This window comes from Typopeltis vanoorti, chromosome 8, assembly GCF_054136105.1.
Source record: "Typopeltis vanoorti isolate ZY-2024b chromosome 8, IOZ_Tvanoo_1.0, whole genome shotgun sequence".
Taxonomy (NCBI): domain Eukaryota; kingdom Metazoa; phylum Arthropoda; class Arachnida; order Uropygi; family Thelyphonidae; genus Typopeltis; species Typopeltis vanoorti.
This window is the reverse complement of record NC_143556.1, coordinates 45,611,019-45,629,792: the sequence shown is the minus strand read 5'-3', so window position 1 is coordinate 45,629,792 and position 18,774 is coordinate 45,611,019. Positions and strand designations below refer to the sequence as shown.

The 18,774-nt window shown below is 36.4% G+C and overlaps 1 protein-coding gene across 9 annotated transcripts in view; it reads left to right on the top strand.

Annotated features, from left to right (window-relative positions):
* The window catches only part of LOC150103963 (bromodomain-containing protein 2-like), a 539,719-nt gene that overhangs the window by 375,764 nt on the left and 145,181 nt on the right, over positions 1-18,774 (top strand). For all 9 annotated transcript variants that reach the window (XR_016548723.1, XM_090397216.1, XM_090397208.1 and 6 more), the window contains one exon: positions 15,142-15,489. Coding sequence is in view for 8 of the 9 variants with exons in the window: in XM_090397216.1 (XP_090253342.1) it covers positions 15,142-15,489 (348 nt within the window). In the remaining variant the exon portion in view is untranslated. The remainder of the gene's footprint in view (positions 1-15,141; positions 15,490-18,774) is intronic.

The window sequence follows — 18,774 nt, the reverse complement described above, 5'->3', positions numbered from 1 at the left end:
TACTGTTATGTACTGTACTAATATAACAGTACATAAAAATTTGAGGTTGTTCTTTGTATAGATATACTTTTCCAACTTTAAATTATAGGAATAAAATCTTATTTGGCCATGTTTGCCTATTTTTCCCCTTCCAACAATATTTTCCCCCTTCCAACAAAATATAATAATGAAACACTTTATTCAGCAGTATGAATCTCAAACTAAATAATATAACCAATCTTTAGTAAATAATAATATTTGGTTAACCGATCAAGTGTTGATCAATATTTTATTAATTAACTGGACCAACTAGTTTCGCCACACTTATCTGTTGGCTTCTTCAGGGCACTTACATATAATTTTAAACACTCTCACAATTATGCGTAACTGCAAAACTGACAAGAATAAAAACTGACTAGAATAATTACAAATGAAATAGTATCGAACGTGAGTGAAACACGTATCGCGTGTACAAGATCAGCTAGCTGTTGCTGAGGAACCTTCTGTAGTTTGTATTAAAGTTCATTTCTTCCATTTTTAAGGCTCTGATTAGGGTTTTCCATATCTCTGGCAGTATTAGGCCTTGATTTCTGTTAAGGTTCACAGTAGAACGGGCGACTGTGGCTGCTTCTTTGAACATTCTTGAATGGTAATCTTCCTCTAAGTAGGGGGAACAGCTTTTGTCCCACTCGATGACATGGTTAGTTGTGGAGAAATGAGACGATAGCCCAGAAATGTCCTGTCTGTTGTTTTTGACATAGCCAATGTGCTCCTTTTGCCTGATTTCGAGGCTTCTCGAAGTCTGTCCGATGTAATTAGAGCCACATGAGCATGGAATATTATAGACTCCAGCATATTTGTAGAAAGGATGGTTGGCTTTTGGAGATCTTAGTAGTTTACGAATAGTATCTATAGGTTGAAATGCTACCTAAGTGTTGCGAAACTAGTTGGTCCAGTTAATTAATAAAATATTGATCAACACTTGATCGGTTAACGAAATATTATTATTTACTAATTTATGATCAAGAAAACAACCTTCATGATAACCAATCTTTATTTCTACTTGAATTGCAGATTACTCAAGCAGAGATAAGTACATGCTATACTATTCAGCATTTTGATGATGATTTTTTGATTTCTGCTTCCACCTGGTAGTAGTTTCCTTCCATCTTATAACAGATAGTCTGAAATTTTGGCCATGTAAGCAGTTACTCCTGTTCAGAGTTGGTTGTTGATACAGTTTACTCCCAGAAAAGCTGTTAAACTTTGAATTTAGTTTTATGTCATGTTTTAGTTTGCTGGTATGCAGTTCATCCATGTTCATTGAATTTATTGCATGCATGTTGATCCATAAGTGGATGATCCTTAAAATGCTTTGATTATTCAAAATGAGAATCACAACTATCAGCAAGACATTGTTTTTCTGTAGATTTCTGTACTACACCACTGATTTTTCAGAAGTTTCATTTTTCTTTTTTTACTTTTGCTTTGATTTCTGCATGGTAGAATGTTCCTGTCATTGGGATCATTCTGCCATGCATAGAAAGCTTTCTGTGTCCTATTTACCAAAAGATGGATTTCCCTGTTATTTTCATCAAACCAATCTTGATGTTTCTTAGACTTAGCTAATCATTTTTTTGCAAGTGCCTCTGCTGGTCCTTTCTGAGCAATCAAAATTAAGTCTTTGTATGATTTACATCTCTATCCCCACTGAGGTGAAATCCTGATGGCTGTGAGGGATCTTATATGACATATAAGATAACAAGTATAACACATATCATGGCTCTTGTGAGAAGGACATCACTATGAGCATGAACAGTGACATAATCACTTAACCTTCCTACCAGCTGAGGTGAATGAAATATCCAGACCACCATAGCATTTAGCATGGATCAAAACTTCATCGGCGTTCTACCTTTTATCATGCCATTTCCTCCCTCTGCCGTTAATCCCTTTAAAGCTATTTTAGAGCCATTAGTGGATTAACTGTTGGTGAGTGACCTTTGTGTCACCTGTCTTTACATGTACTGTTTTACTTGGAGTTTCCTTTACTGTCCTAAGATATCTGACCTTGTTTTGCCTCACAATTGGTTTATTGTGTCTCTTCCTTTCTTTTTTTTTAATAACAACAAATGATGTTAAATTGCATTACTCAGTTTCCGATTGTGCATGTTTTTAGTATCAAATATTTATATCCAATGATGTTTTAGTAGGGATACTTCACCTTTGTCTTGGTTAAAAGCAAGTGACTTAAGTAGGGATGTTTCAGCATTGTTGTGAATTTGTTTGGAAAGAGGGGTGGGGTACACCTGGTGATAAGGATAGTTTAGTATCTTCTCCTCAGTAGTTCTCTACCAGAGGGGAATATTGAGTTACACCAAAATCTGGCATTGAAGTCATCAAATATAATTACTTTTTGTCTTGGGATGTTTCACAAGATGGTGTCCTGTTTGGCATAAGCATATTCTTTTAAATCATCATCAGTGTCCGAGGTTGAGGCTTATATGCTGCTAACTGTAGCCTTCTGCTTCTTGTCAGTTACAGATGTATGGTTGCAAAACAGTTTTGGCATAGCAAATCCTAAAAGAATACTCAGTCACAGGTGCAATTGCCAAGACATCAAGTGTCTTAGCCACTGCACCTGTGACTGAGTTTTCTATATACTGAGAACTGTAGACTACCATTTGGTTGACATGAAATAACAACATCTAGAAAAGGAAGACAATTGCTATCTTCTGCTTAGAGGGTAAATTTGTTTTTTGGGTTTATTGAATTAATTTTTATCTATCATTTTGCAAATCCTATATTCATTAATTTTTTTGTCATTGGCTGTTTTGTCTCATCAGTAATGAATCATCATCATCAAATTCCTGACGTGTACCCTCAAGAGGTGTACAGGATATGATAGTAGTACTTCATGAAAAATTTACATCATTACTAACTTCCTATCTACAATTTTCCTCCAAATCAGTCTATTACATGTCAAGACTCCAATATTATCATTATCAGATTTTATATTTCTATCGTCTAAGGCACATTGTACTATACCAATCCACCTATATCTTGGTCTTCCTCTGGATCGTTTTCCTGCCAACATCGCAGAGAACACTTGTTTTGCTAATCTTTCCTCTCCCATTCTGTTTAAGTGACCATACCACCTGAGATTAGCTCTGCTAATGCATTCCTGGATGCCAACAATGTCAAGTTCTTTCCTAATATCCTCGTTTTTAATATGATATTGTAATTGATGCCATCTGTTCACGCCTCTAATCTTTCTCAGGACTCTCATAACTGCGGTCTCTAGTCTTTTGGTCAAGTGTTTTACTTCTAACCCAGCTCTCAGATTCATAACTTAAAACTGGTTTGAACACTGTCTTGTATACACCTAATTTAGTGTTCCGACTAATTTCCTCTTATTACATATGAATTTATTCAATTGACTTCCTACCAGCTTTGTTGATTCTGTTGTCTATTTCCATATTTAATTTACCATCTTCACTGAAAATCGTGCCTAAGTAGCTGAAATGTTTTACTTGTTCCTCAGGTACCCCCGTTCACAACACACTTGACATTTTCAACAATTCTACCTATTTTCATTGTCTTTGTCTTTTTAATGCTAACCTTCATACCATATCTATTACAACAATTATTAAATTTAGTCATGGAATTTTACAGACTTGTAGCGGATTTATTCAGATGTATAACATAGTCCGCATAAAGCAAAGAGCTGACATTAACATCTCCAATTCTGATATCATGTTTAATACCACTTTCCTTCATAATGTGATCCATATAGATAATGAATAACAGAGGGGATAATGTACATCCTTGTCTCACACCAGATTTAACATTAAACCATCTTCCTGTACTTCCTTCAATTCTAACTGCTGACTTACAACTCAAATAAAGACTAAGTATTGCTTGATATAATGCCCCATTGACCCCATATAACTGCAGCATTGAATAGCTTTTCTCTTGGCACTTTGTCATATGCCTTTTCCAAATCGACAAAACTTAAATACAGATCTTTGTTATATTCCCATGCTTTCTCGACTATTTGTCGTAAAGTGAAGATCTTATCCTGACAGCCTCTATTTGGCCTGAATCCAGCTTGTTCTTCATCAAGCTTTTCTTCCACAATTCTTCTCAACCATTTCTCAAGTATACTTGCATAGATCTTGCCAGGAACACTCAATAGGGATATACCTCTGTAATTCTCACATTCAGTTTTATTTCCTTTTTTATATTATGGGTACTATGAGAGCTCTACTCCAATCATCGGAAATTCGCCCCTCTGTCCAGGCCTTCTGAACTATGCAGTGCAGCCACTGTAAGACTTTGATACCACCATACTTCAACATTTCTGGTCGAATATCATCTACTCCTGCTGCCTTTCCACATTTCAAGCCTTTGATGGCTTTTTCTATTTCAAGTATGGATATGTATTCCTGACTGTATGCCTGTTGCCCAAAAAACACCCTGTTGAGTGTTTTTTACCACTGTGCTATCACTGCTTGTTTCATTTAGCAATTTTTTGAAGTAATTACTTTATACTTGAAGGATATCTTTTTCTCCTGTTTTCATGTCACGTTTATCATCTCTAACTCCTTTTACAGCATTCTTTCCTCCATTTCTAAGGTACCACCTTCTTGATGTTTATTTTCTATGTTCTTGCTGAAGTCCTCCCATGACTTTTGTTTAGCTAGTTTTATACACATGCCTCTCTGGCTGAATCAATCAGGGTTTTCTTCAAGGCTTGCCACTGAATCTCCAAGGTTTGGTTCTTGTTCTCAAACTCTTTCATTTTTTCTTCAATAATCTTTGTATATGTTAGTCTACAGTTCATTCACATTTGAGTGCTGCTCAAATTTTATTCGCTTTAAAACTTTCTTACATGTTATTCTTTTCAATATGAAATTCAATTTTATTCTGCTCAAGACTAAATAGTGATCACTTCCAATTTCAAATCCTCTGTACACTCTGGTGTCTTGCGCCAGGGAGAAAACATCATTATCAACAATAACTTGGTCAATGAGACTTTTCTTATTCCTTGTCTCTTATCTCCATGTGAATTTATGCACATTTTTATGTTGGAACATGGTGTTAGTAATAACCAGTCCATGTCCTGAGCAGAAATCCAACAGGTATTTGCCATTATTATTAGCTTTGCTCTTTTTTCCAAATTTTCCCAAAATATTTTTGTATGTCTGACATTCATTTCCTACTCTGGTATTCAGATCTCCAACAAGGATAAACTTTTCCTTTTTCATTGTGTCAGTTGCTTTTTCTAAAGCATTAACAAATTCCTCCACTTCTACCTTAGTAGAACCTTCTGTGGGACCATAGGCAGAAATAAGTCTCATTGTCCAGTTCCCCATTCTCATATTTGCCCACATCACTCTACTTGAGACTGCCTGCCATTCAAGAAGATTAGCCTCGTATTTTGTGTTGAATACTATGGCTACTCCTTCTTTTCCTTGATTGTCATTGCCTGAATATAACATTTTGTATTTATTGCTCAGAAAAATCTCTCTAGTTTTTGTCTTTTTTGTTTCAGTTTCCCTTATTATGTCGATCTGGTACTTATCTAATTCCTCAGCTAGCTCCATTTCTTTGCCATTCAGGCTTCTTATGTTGATAGTACCAATCTTTAACTCTGGCGATGTTGAGTTGGGGTTTGTTTTCAGATTTGTTCCAGTGGCTAACTTTTCGCTGTTTGCCCTGGTTCCATGGTGAAAACAATGGTGGCCTTGTTTAACCAGACTACGTCCCAGCTGGCATGAAATTTTGTCATGTTGTACCATCATTTTTTATTTTGGTTTAACCAATAAAAATACAATTTGGTTGGCTAAATCCCAAATTTCCAGCTCCTCCTCGTTCATTCAGTATCCATGTAGATACCCAACAAGGTGCACCACGAGAAGGTGAGGATTGGACATTATGTCAGAAGAGCTGGTTGATTCTCCACATTCCTTTAAAGGCTATGTGGAGGTCTCCTCTCATTTATGAAGCTTTGACCCTGTATTCAGTAATGAATACATAGAAATATTCATTTTTATTCTGGAATAAAAATGTTCCTACATCATGAAAAAGATTCCAACCTCAACAAACACTATACTGCAGAAGCATTCATTCATACTGCAGAAGCATTGCTTCATAAAATGAAGCAAGAAAAACAAGATTGTTTTTCTTGCTTTTCTTGCTTCATTTTATTGTATCACTAATTACAGTACAGTATTCATCATTTTTCTCCCCTGAATGATCTTATGTTACATTGAATAAAATATATAGGAGTATTTAATAAATTCTAGTTTTCTTTATGTTGTGTGAAACTGTTATTTAAAAACTAGCATTATATCTACCATGCAGGTCTCTATAAATGGTTGGTAATATATATTTTTAAATTTCATAGGAGCTTTTCCTTGAAAAGGATTTCTTGACTGACAAGAATGGCAACTTTGAACAAACTGTTTGGCATCACTGTGAAGTCATATCCAAAAATAAAGTTCTTTAATTCTTTGTAAAGTTTTATCAAATCCAACGTGATCTGCTAAATTGTTTAATTCATTATCCATGAAATCATTTTAGACGAAGCTACTACTCTGCAAGTAGTTCATGGTTTTGTGCATTTTGATCTAGCCAGGTTATTTTTAAGTTCAGAAGGAATAATACTCTATTAAAGATTAGAATGTATGAACTACTTGCAGAGTAGTAGTTCCATCTAAAATGATTCCGTGGATAATGAGTTAATGAATATTACTAATCTTTCCTGGATCTTATTTTTGTACACTGTTTATGGAATTATTATGCCATATTCCATCTGTAGACTTCCCAGCCATTTTCTAAGAACTTAGTGATGCCATGTTAACATTTGTGTAAAATCAAACTTTATTTAAGGAATTAGGCTCTTGTTCTGAATGCCACTCGTATCAGATGGCATTCATTACTGCCATCCTTACTAGAAGGGCAATATGCTGATGTTTCAAAAAAAAATACTTAAGATTCTCCTTACAGAATTCAGAATATACTTTAAAATCCTGTGTTTTAGTCACAGCTGAAATTTTATTGTCTATTCTTTTTTCTAAAGTATTTCTAAGATGCTCTTCGATCTCTTCATTAAGATTCTTTTTCTCTGAAACCCTATTGTCAAAACTAGTCTGAATAAATTCTTCTGATTTAGTTAATTTTCTTTTATTAGTTTCTGAGTTATTCTTGTCATCTATGGCTATCTCTGTGTAGACCATCAGTATATACAATAGTCTGAATGTTTCATTTGGTCTTTGACTCAAGTCCATAGACAATTAGGAGAAGGGGCTGGTTATCCACTCAACTTTCCATTATATTTCAACCAAGCACCATGTTCCAACATAAAGAAGTGCAAAATTCATGGATAGAAAACACAGCAAATGAGAAAAGCCTCATTGACTATGTTATAGTTAGAAATGATATCTTCAGGCTAGTTCAGAATACAAGAAAATATACAGAGGATTTGAAACTGGAAGTGATCATCACTTAGTTTTAAATAGGATAAAAATAAATATCGCATTAAAAAAGAACACTATGTGATAAAGTTTTAAAACAAATTCAAGTTAAGCAGCTGGTGCAGGTGAAATGTATACTCAGCTTCTATATTCTTACCAAAAGTCTTCCCATCATTTTTTGGGTTATCTAGATATCTACAGAGCAGCTATTATTTATCTGCTTTCTACATATATGGAATAATTACAAGTAGTGACAGAACAGTAGTAGAAAATTCAAGAGGAATGCAGAGAAGAGTACATACATACACATTTTCCAGCATTGCATTCCACTTTTCATTCAAAGAACCTACTTCTCACTGCTTTGCTTACATCCTCTTTATAAAGCTTCCAGGAATGGCCTCTTGTTCTACCCTTGCATCCCTTTACTCTATGAAATGTCTTTTCCACGTTAATCTGGTAACAACCTCTCACCAACTTATATGTCTCAATCATATCCCCCTCTTCTTCTTCTACTATTCACAAGGATCTGTAAGTTGCATTCCCTCAATCTCTCCTAGTATCTGACATTCCATTGATCTGACTTGGACTTAGTAAACCTGCTGTGGACCTTCTCCAAAGCATCCTCATTCCCTTGAAAACCAGGTGACCAAATCTGTGCACAGTAGTCCACATGTAGCCTGATCAAAGTCTTATACAAGGGAATCATAGCCTCTTTGCTTTTGGATGTCAGTCTTCCTTATTGTCATAATTCTTTTTGTAATGTTCTTACAATTTTAACAGTGTGATCCCTAAACTTAAAGTCTCTCTCTCTCTACATCGTTCCTAGCTCTCTCTCCACTTCCCCTAAAAATTTCCCATTAATTGTATACTCTGCATCCCAACCTTGCCTACCAAATTTCATGACCTTGCATTTTGCAACATTAAACTGAAGCTCCACTCACTTGCCCACTGACAGTCTATTCAGATCCTCCTGCAAGGCCACATCTGCATAGTCTATTGTCACAAGTTAAACAATAATGCTCCCAAAACAGATCACTGTGGCACTCCACTAGTGACCTAGGGATATCATGCCTTCATACACAATCTGCTGATACTTATCCGACAGCCAATCAACTGTCCAACTCACTAATCTGTTATCTAATCCAATCTGTTTCAGTTTAGCTACCAGCTTGTCATGTGGCAGTCTATCAGTCCTTTGAAAAATCAAAGCAACTACTTTGTATGCATCTCCGTTATCCAGTTAATTCATCACCTTGTTATGTGCAGATTACTAAAGCATGACCTTAGCCTAACAAGCCCATGCTGACACTATTATAAAGAATACTGCTATCAACCCATTTCTGAATCCTACTCCTCACCAACTTCTCTAACACCTTAAGAATAACTCCAGACATGTAGATCAGCCAATAATTTATAGCCTCAGTTTCCTCCCCCCCACACACACACACCTTTGTGAAGTGGGTTTTTTCCCCCATCTTCCATTCCTTTGCGACTCTTCCTATTCATGACTCATGTTAAATAGGTGTGCCAAAGATGCCGTTAATTCCCTGGAGCATTCCATCAAGGCATGGTGATATATTATCAAGTCAGACTACCTTATTAACATCAGGTTTACTCAATTCCTCATGTACTTCCTGCTCATTCACCATCAGTCTCTCTATACTCCAGCTTCTCATGATGTTGCCTTCATGAGGATGAAATACATTTATATACTGCTCATTGAATACTTTAACTATATCCTTTGCATCGGTTACCAATCTGTCAGTGTCAAGTATCAGCATCCTCTCATAGTCATTTTTCTAGTCTCTTTTCCACTCTGTAGCTTCCAGCTCCTAAGCTTTTCATAATAATTGGCTTTGTAAATGCCACATACTTCCCTTCTTTGCAAAAGTTCTCATGTGACAGGCTTCAACCCCATGGGATCACCCCATGGTCACTCTTGCTAACTGGAGGAAGATCAGACACTTGGTGCACAATCACATCCTCTGATGATATAACCAGATCTAAGACTCCTAGCCCTCATGCACCTTCTGTTACATATTGCCTAAGATCTCTCCCTTAAGAATTCCAGAAATTCATTCTCCTTATTTCCTGATACTATTTCTTTATTCCAAATTGGTACGGCCATAATTGAAATCACCCTTTGCTTGCTGACTAAGACAAGTTGCCAATAGATGTCTTTGTCTCCATCCTCCACATTCCTGGCCTGTAGCAACACCCAACCAAATCAACATTGTGTAGATATTCCTCAGCTATTATCAGCACCCATTCCCTCCTTCCCTTCTTGCCCTTCTTACCTACGTGAAAAACCTCCTATTTCTATTCCCATCAAGATATCATTCTCACCCAATAAACTCAATCAATGCAACTTCATCTTCCTTATTTCTGATGCTCCTGATATTCATAAATTAGCATAGCAATTCATTTCTTGGTCTATAACCAGTCCTATCTGTGCTTCCCATCATTGGTGACTTCTCAACACTTGCTCCTGTCTGTTCACCTTTTGTCCCATATACCTCCCCAGACTCAACTATCCCCCAAGTATTTCAGGCCATTCCATTCCTATGCTATTTCCATACATGTATTCATTAATGCTTTCAGAATTCACTTTCCCTATATTGTCTCCCTGCCCAACTTGCATTCCTGTTCTCACATTCTCATCTCCATTCACAATCACATCAGTCTCACCTAACTACTCCTCCTGCTTATTTACATCATCTCTAACTTCCACTGATACCTTGCTCGGATCTCATTACACCTCCTCCCAGCAGCTGACTTTCCAGATCACTCTCTCCGAAACCATTTAGATCCATCACTCTTATACACCATTTGTCCCTCAAACTTATTGCACACATTCACAAACTGCACTCCCCCTTCTCTTCATACATTTCCACTAACATTACAATCACAATCTTTTGCTCTCCACTGCAACTCATCATTGTCATACCTGGGCAACACACAAACTATTCTTCCTACCACGCTGTTGTCTTTCACTCTTCTCAATAATCTCATTTTTTATTATTCTTATGGCAAAAAGAATAAAATGCAGTTATAGTTCAAAGTCTAGTCCAGAAAGTCAATCCAGGGCCTCATCCGTCACCTTGTGGATGCCTTGGAGGTTACCATGAAATTGGAACCTTGGGAAGTTCTTCACAATATGAGTGATCATCTGGGCTATGGGGGGGAATAATCACAATAAGGGTGGTCTGACAGCTTCCGTTTGTTTATTAGTAGGTAGCCACATCTGCCCTGGTTAGTTCTGATCCTGTTGACAGATGACCAGATCTTCCTAGGAAGATCAAAGCCAGGGTGTGGAGCACAGGGATCTTCAACCAGGGAACCATTTGTTGAAAGATTGTTAGACCAGTCTTCTCTCCACTTGTCAGATGTTGATGATAAAGCCGCTGAAGTGAGTTCGTCCATGAACCAGAAAGAGTTTCTTGATTTTAGGTGGAGACTAGGTAGATTTTTGAGAATCCAGTGCAGGAGCAGGTTGCTCATTACTTTATTAAATTGTTTAATCAAGGCTTGTCTTCTCTGTATATTTGGTGGAGCAATGTTGGATAGGACAGGCAGTCAGAGGACAGAGGGTGCTTCTCAGTGTCCCACTAATTGTGCACATTGTAGAGTTTTGCTGGGTATCTATGATGTTAGTGTGTGCACTTCTTTCCCAGATGAGGGCACAGTATTCTGCTGCAGAAAATGTGAGGGCTAGTGCATGTGACCTTAGGACTTCTGCCCAACAACCCCAGGTTGTTCCAGCAAGCCTTGAAACGATATGATAATCTTCTAATATCCTTCCTCATATTCTCCTTATGTCCAGCTGAATCATTAGTTCCAACCACTAACTTCCTTGAATGCTTAATTCTCATATCCATCGCCTTGATTGCTATGTTCATCCTCCCTCCTGAAAATCAGACCTTGCACACCTTTTCATCCACCACACCTTTTTTTAATAGAATCTCCATATAGTGCTACTCTTTGAGGCATTTGCTACTTTTTTTCTCCACTATTTTTCATTTTATTCTTTCGCACTTTTCCATTTGTATCTATCATAATTTATTTTATACGTGCTTCATCTCATTTCTCATCACAATCATATCATTCTTCAGTTATTCTATCATTCACATATATAAAATCATTCCTGCTGTTGCTGTATCAGTCAGGCTTTTTTCCATTCTTGCAGTCATGCCAGCTATTTAGGCATAATTTTCAGTGAGGATAACAAATTAAATTTGGAAATAGACGAGAACAAGCAAAGCTGATATGGTGGAGAACTCATTTGAAAACGTTTGTATAGAATGAGAGAGAGATTAGTTAAAACACTCAAGTAGCAGTGTACAAGAGAGTGTTCAAACCATTTTTGAGTTGGGTTAGAAGTAAAGCGTGTGATCAAAGATTTAGAGACCACATACATACATGAGAATTCTGAGAAAGATTAGAGAAGTTAGTTGATGGCATCAGTCCCAGAATCATATTAAAAATGGAGATATTAGAAAGGAATGTGACATTGTTAACATACAAGAATATGTGAGAAGAAAAAGTTTAAGATGACCACTTAAAGAGAATGGGAGAGGAGTGTATGCAAAGATGGAAGGAAAAGACCAAGAAGTATACCAAGGTCTAAGTGAATTCAGTCAGAAGTGCCCTAGAAGAGGGAAATGTTTGATATGACAATGTTAGAGTGGAGTGCTAACAAGTAGTAGAGTGATTTGGAAGAAGATTGTCAATAGGAGATTAGTAAAAATGTAAAGTTTATCCTGTAGTACTGTCATGGTATCCTATAGCCCCTTAGAGGATACATGTTAGGAGATTATCGTGATTCTTACTTTGATTTTTATTTGACACAGAATTTCAGTACATTTTTCTCTGTATCTTGCAGGACCCATGCCAATTTATTCCCCATGAAATTTGAGTATGATTTCTTCTTTTTTAGGACTGCATCTTAAACCTACGCCATGTCCTCCATGAAGTTTAATACTTTTTTTTTTTTAATCCTTGCAGACATTATGTTCACCATGTCTCTTTAGCTGAATCAATCAATGGTTTCTTCTAATTTTGCCATAGAATGAATAGGGATGAGGCTTTTTTTCTTTTTCTTTTTTTCCAATCCCATTCATTTTTTTTTTTACTAAAATAAAACTTTCATATGTGTATTGTTCTATTCGGTGGTTTATCCCTTTCAGTCGTTTCTGACCCTAGGTGACTTTGTAGGCTTGCCGACAAAGTGTTCTTGGTGAGAATTTTACAGGGTAGTTCACCATTGTTTCCTTCTCCCCCTTTCCTCCCAATTTTATCCAGGCTCAGGGCCAGCATATGGCTGGGATGTATTCATGACTGTAATCCATGTGTGTTCACGGGGCCGGTTTGCCTGCTCTGCAGGATGAAAAACCTGAGTTTTCAGGTGAAAAAAAACCCTACCTTCATATGGATTTGCTAACTCACCTTTCGTCGAAATGAGCCTCCAGTTCACTGACAGGAATTGGAGGCTCATTCTTTTCAGTAGGATATTTATTTTTATCCTTCTCTAAATGGTGATAATTTCCTCTTTTAAATTCCCTCTACAGGGTGTTCGGGATAAATTTGACAGTTTCGTAAGGAAAAAGAAAATCTTCTTTGTATCTATTAAATTTAATGAATTGACAAAAAAACATTACAGGCAGAGTTAATTACAATACTATCAACAAGATTTACTCAAAATAACCACCATTAGCATCGATCACAGCTTCAATTCTGCTTCGGAACCTCCCAATTTTATCCAGGCTCAGGGCCAGCATATGGCTGGGATGTATTCATGACTGTAATCCATGTGTGTTCACGGGGCCGGTTTGCCTGCTCTGCAGGATGAAAAACCTGAGTTTTCAGGTGAAAAAAACCCTACCTTCATATGGATTTGCTAACTCACCTTTCGTCGAAATGAGCCTCCAGTTCACTGACAGGAATTGGAGGCTCATTCTTTTCAGTAGGATATTTATTTTTATCCTTCTCTAAATGGTGATAATTTCCTCTTTTAAATTCCCTCTACAGGGTGTTCGGGATAAATTTGACAGTTTCGTAAGGAAAAAGAAAATCTTCTTTGTATCTATTAAATTTAATGAATTGACAAAAAAACATTACAGGCAGAGTTAATTACAATACTATCAACAAGATTTACTCAAAATAACCACCATTAGCATCGATCACAGCTTCAATTCTGCTTCGGAACCTCGAACAAGCTGATGCTACAGTCTCCCTGGGAAGGGCCGCAAAAACTGTTTTAATTTTATCCATTAACTGGGCTTTTGTATTACTGGAAGTGCGATTGGTGTCTTTTTCAACTGCGCCCCATACAAAATAATCCATGGGGTTAAGGTCTGGGGAGTTTGGAGGCCAAACATTTGGACTGGTGAAGTCGTAGAAATTTTCAGACAACCATTTTTGACTTTTCCCAGAGGTGTGGCAAGGGGCCGAATCCTGCTGCCATACATACGGCCTACCATTGGCTACCCTTGTTATCCAGGGCTTGACTACAGTTAGCAACTCCACGAACAAAGCCCGAATTCCAATGCCAGGGTTCTTCAACACCTGTTCCTGCAGATTTGCGAGGAATTCTGCTGTACGAACGCAATCAGATCGTCTGCTAGGGATCTTTCTTCTTGCTACATCCTCGTAGTCACCATTGCAAGTCTCTAGTTCATGCCTGATTGTTTTTACTGTATTCAGGGAGCATTGGGCAGCAGTCGTAATATCCTTATTTTGATGGCGGGCACGAATCATCATGATACAAGTTATTCTCTTCCATGATTCAGGTGGGTTCCAGCTATCCATCCTTTCTGACATCTTGTATATGAATGAAGAAGGGTCCAAACTTTTAAATGAAGAGAAGTGTGTGTTAATACATGTAACTTACGGAAAAATATAATTAATTATAAATATGTCAAATTTATCCCGAACACCCTGTATATGCTTGTATTTTGGCCCAGTTGTGAATATCACTATCAACAGTGACATAGTGATGTTCCTATGTGTCTGGTATTCATTTCCTACTCTTCTGTTTTGGTCTTTAACAAGAACCTGCTGTTCCTTTTTCCTTTATATTGACTGCCTTTCCTAATGAGTCAAAAAATGTCTGTAGTTTTTCCTGACCTCAACCCCCCCCCCCCCCCCAAACTTGGTCATAGCATCTATATGATTTTGCTCTAATACCAGTTTGAATCTAGAGGAAACTTAAACTAGTAAAGCAGTCTACTTTAATTTTATTTTATACTAAGCCCACCCATAAATGGGTAGAAAACTACAGCACCATGGATGGGCTAATGTTAGATAATCTGGTTTTCCTGCTTAAGAGACCAAACATGTTACTATTTTAAGGCCACTTAAAGTTTGTAATAAACAGGGCGGTGATCTCACATTGCACAATGAAAATTGTCTTCCACATATAGATCACAAACATCCATAACTATAACAAAAAATGAACCCACAACCTGTTGGTTGGTGAGTAGGCATACTGTCTACTCGGACAATTATGCTAGTAGTTGCCTTTCTCCTGAAATTGAATACCCATGGAGTATTAATTATGAAAAAATTCATCAGACTTGCATACTGTTAATTTCAAATGCTTGCTTATTTGTGGTGTGTGTATATGTCTTTCAAAATTCAAATTTCTTTTGTATCCATAGTATATAAAAAACACTTTTTTTAGTTTGTTCTCCAGGTGGTGTCACTTCAGCTATACCATTAACAGTAACAACAATATCAGCTACACAGGCCTCTCTGCCACAACAAGGACCACTTACACCTTCTCAGTCTCTTCAGCCAGCATCTCCAGGCACTCCTCCTAATTCTAGTTCATCTTTTCCACCACCCCCTAAGCTGACTCCTGCTGCAGAAATTAGAGCAAGAACTCCTCAAATTACTACTCCTCCACTTGCGTGCACACCACCTCCATTATTGACAGGCAAGCCAAAGGATATTAGGAATGAAGAACCCAGTCATGCAACAATAAATTCCGTTGTTTCAACAAGAGTGCCTGACCTGTCTTCACCACAAGGTGAGCAAAGTATTGATATTCTTTTCTAGTTTTATTACAAACCTGGTGCAGGATTGTGCTGCCCAGTCTACAACAGTCACAGATAAGCTGTCAGCTTACTTCTAATGACTGTGTAAGCTTTGTTTATCTTGAAATTAGTTTCAGTTTATTATTTTTTCTTAAAGAAGTGAAAATTTACTTTTTGTAATTATAACTGAAGTTAACAGACATATATGCTGTTACTCTTTGAGGTACAGGATTAGCGAAATATATATGTGTAATAAAATTCTTGTAAACAAGCTTATTTTGTAAACTTTTTTATATACAGTTTGGTTAGAAGAGTAAATGATTAATGATAGGAATTCACTATTTTCATTGTAATAGAATGCCATTATTGGATACTGGTCTAGCCTGCAACGATTTGGTTGCAAAGAATTCTTTGTGACTGCGGTAAGCCATTCTTCGTTCAAACGGAGAAATCTATTGAACTCTGTCTAGAGGAACACCAACAGAACTCGAGCCAGTGCCTTGTCCAATCTTGTTATTTTCAGTGAACTCAAATGATGTAGGTTTTTCACATCATATACTCTGGGATGAAACTGTCAACATATACTGATGTTGTGATGAGTTGGGGGAAAAGAATTTTAGAGTCTAAAGATATAGTTATAAATCCCAATCATATTAATAACAACCTAAGCTACAGCCTACCAGACTCTCACAGTTCCACCATTCAATATTGGTGCTCTCAAGAGCTTATATGTGCACATGTGCATAATGATACAGTCAAAGTTCATTCTTCTATTTAAACTCTAGCCTTTATTCTCTTTAGTGTTAGATACATTACTCTGTGTTTTAAAAAACCAATTCCTTTAGATTGGTTACTGGTATTTATATGTTTATCTCGCACCTGATGAAGTCTAGTTTTAGACGAAACTAGTAGTGTAATTAAAGTTTTTTATTTAACTCTCGGTTCTATCATTAAAAAATTGTTAAATAGATAGATATATATATATATATATTATATATATATATTTATTTATATATATATTTATATATATATATATATATATATATATATATATATATATATACACAGTTGAGATGGATTTGGAAGAGCAGCTTGGTGAAGAAAAAGCTGGATTCAGGCCAAATACAGGCTGTCAGGATCAGATTTTCACTTTAAGACAGATAGTTGAGAAATCATGAGAATATAACAAAGATCTGTATTTAAGTTTTATAGCTCTGGAAAAGGCATATGACAAGTGCCATGGTAGATGCGATTCAAAACGCTACAGTTGCATGGTGTCAATGGGTCATTATATCAAGCAATACTTAGTCTTTATTTGAGTTGTAAGTCCACAGTTAGAATTGAAGGAAGTACAGGAAGATGGTTTAATGTTAAATCTGGTGTGAGACAAGGATGTATATTATCTCCTCTGTTATTAATTATCTCTATGGATCACATTATGAAGGAAAGTGGTATTAAATCTGATATCAAAATTGGTGATGTTAATCTCAGCTCTTTCCTTTATGTAGATGATGTTATACTTCTAAATAAATCTGCTACAAGTCTGCAAGATTCCCTGACTAAATTTAATAACTGTTGTAATAGATATGGTATGAAGGTCAGCAATAACAAGACAAAGACAATGGAAATAGGCAGAAGCATTGAAAATATCAACTGCATTGTGAATGGATTTATTTATTTATTTAGCATATGGCTTACACATGAAAAGTTATATTACATTAATCCTTTATATATATGGACATAGTAATAGACATATGTACAATAATAAACCATAATGGAGAACCTATAGAACAAGTAAAACATTTCAGCTACTTAAGCATGATTTTTAGTGAAGATGGTAAATTAAATATGGAAATAGACAACAGGATCAACAAAACTGGTATGGTTGGAAATCAAGTGAATAAATTTATATGGAATAAGAGAGAAATTAGTCAAAACAATAAATTAGCTGTTTACAAGACAGTGTTCCAACCAATTTTAACTGATGGACCTGAGAGCTGGGTTAGAAGTAAAACACTTGACCAAAGACTAGAGACTGCAGATATGAGAGTCCTGAGAAAGATTAGGGGCATGAATAGATGGTATCAATGGCAATATCATATTAAAAACAAGGATATTAGGAAAGAACTTGAAATTGTTAGCATCCAGGAATGTGTTAGCAGAGCTAATTTCAGGTGGTATGGTCACTTAAACAGAATTGGAGAGGAAAGATTAGCAAAACAAGTGTTCTCTGCCAGGTTGGCAGGAAAAAGACCCAGAGGAAGACCAAGATATAGGTGGATTGATGCAGTAAAAAGTGGCTTAGATAATAGAAATATAAGATCTGATAATGTTGGAGTCTTGAGAGGTAACAGATTGATTTGGAGGAAAATTGTAGAAAGGAAGTTAGTAATGATGTAAATTTTTCATGTAGTACTATCATATCCTGTACACCCCTCGTACATGTCAGGAATTTGATGATGATGATGATATATATATATAAATGTATGTTATCAACTTATTCCAGTGTTCTGCCTTATAAGCTTTAATCAAGTATTCATGAACCAACAAAGTTTACAAATTAAACATCATCATCACAAATTCCTGCCATGTACCCTCAAGGGGATATACAGGATATGATAGTACTACATGAAAAATTTACTTCATTACTAACTTCCTATCTACAATTTTCCTCCAAATCAGTCTGTTACTTGTCAAGACTGCAACATTATCAGATCTTATATTTCTATCGTATAAGGCACTTTGTACTGTATCAATCCACCTATATCTTGGTCTTCCTCTGGGTCGTTTTGCTGCCAACCTGGCAGAGAACACTTGTTTTGCTAATCTTTCCTCGCCCATTCTGTTTAAGTAACCATACCATCTGAGATTAGCTCTGCTAATGCATTCCTGGATGCTGACAATGTCAAGTTCTTTCCTAATATCCTCATTTTTAATATGATATTGCCATTGTTGCCATCTATTCGTGCCCCTAATTTTTCTCAAGACTCTCATATCTGCAGTCTCTAGTCTTTGGTCAAGTGTTTTACTTCTGACCCAGCTCTCAGATCCATAAGTTAAAACTCTTGTATACAGCTAATTTAGTGTATTGGCTAATTTCGCATATTAAATATATTTTTTTAAATTTATTACGTAGTAATAAATTTGGCAGTGCAATTCGTCTCTCACTCAAAGACATGGACATGGATGTAGCTGTTGGTTGGAGAGCAGGTATGCTAACTACTCTGCCAAACTGATGAAATAGAAATGTCACTTTATTGTGGTTCCTTAAAATTTGC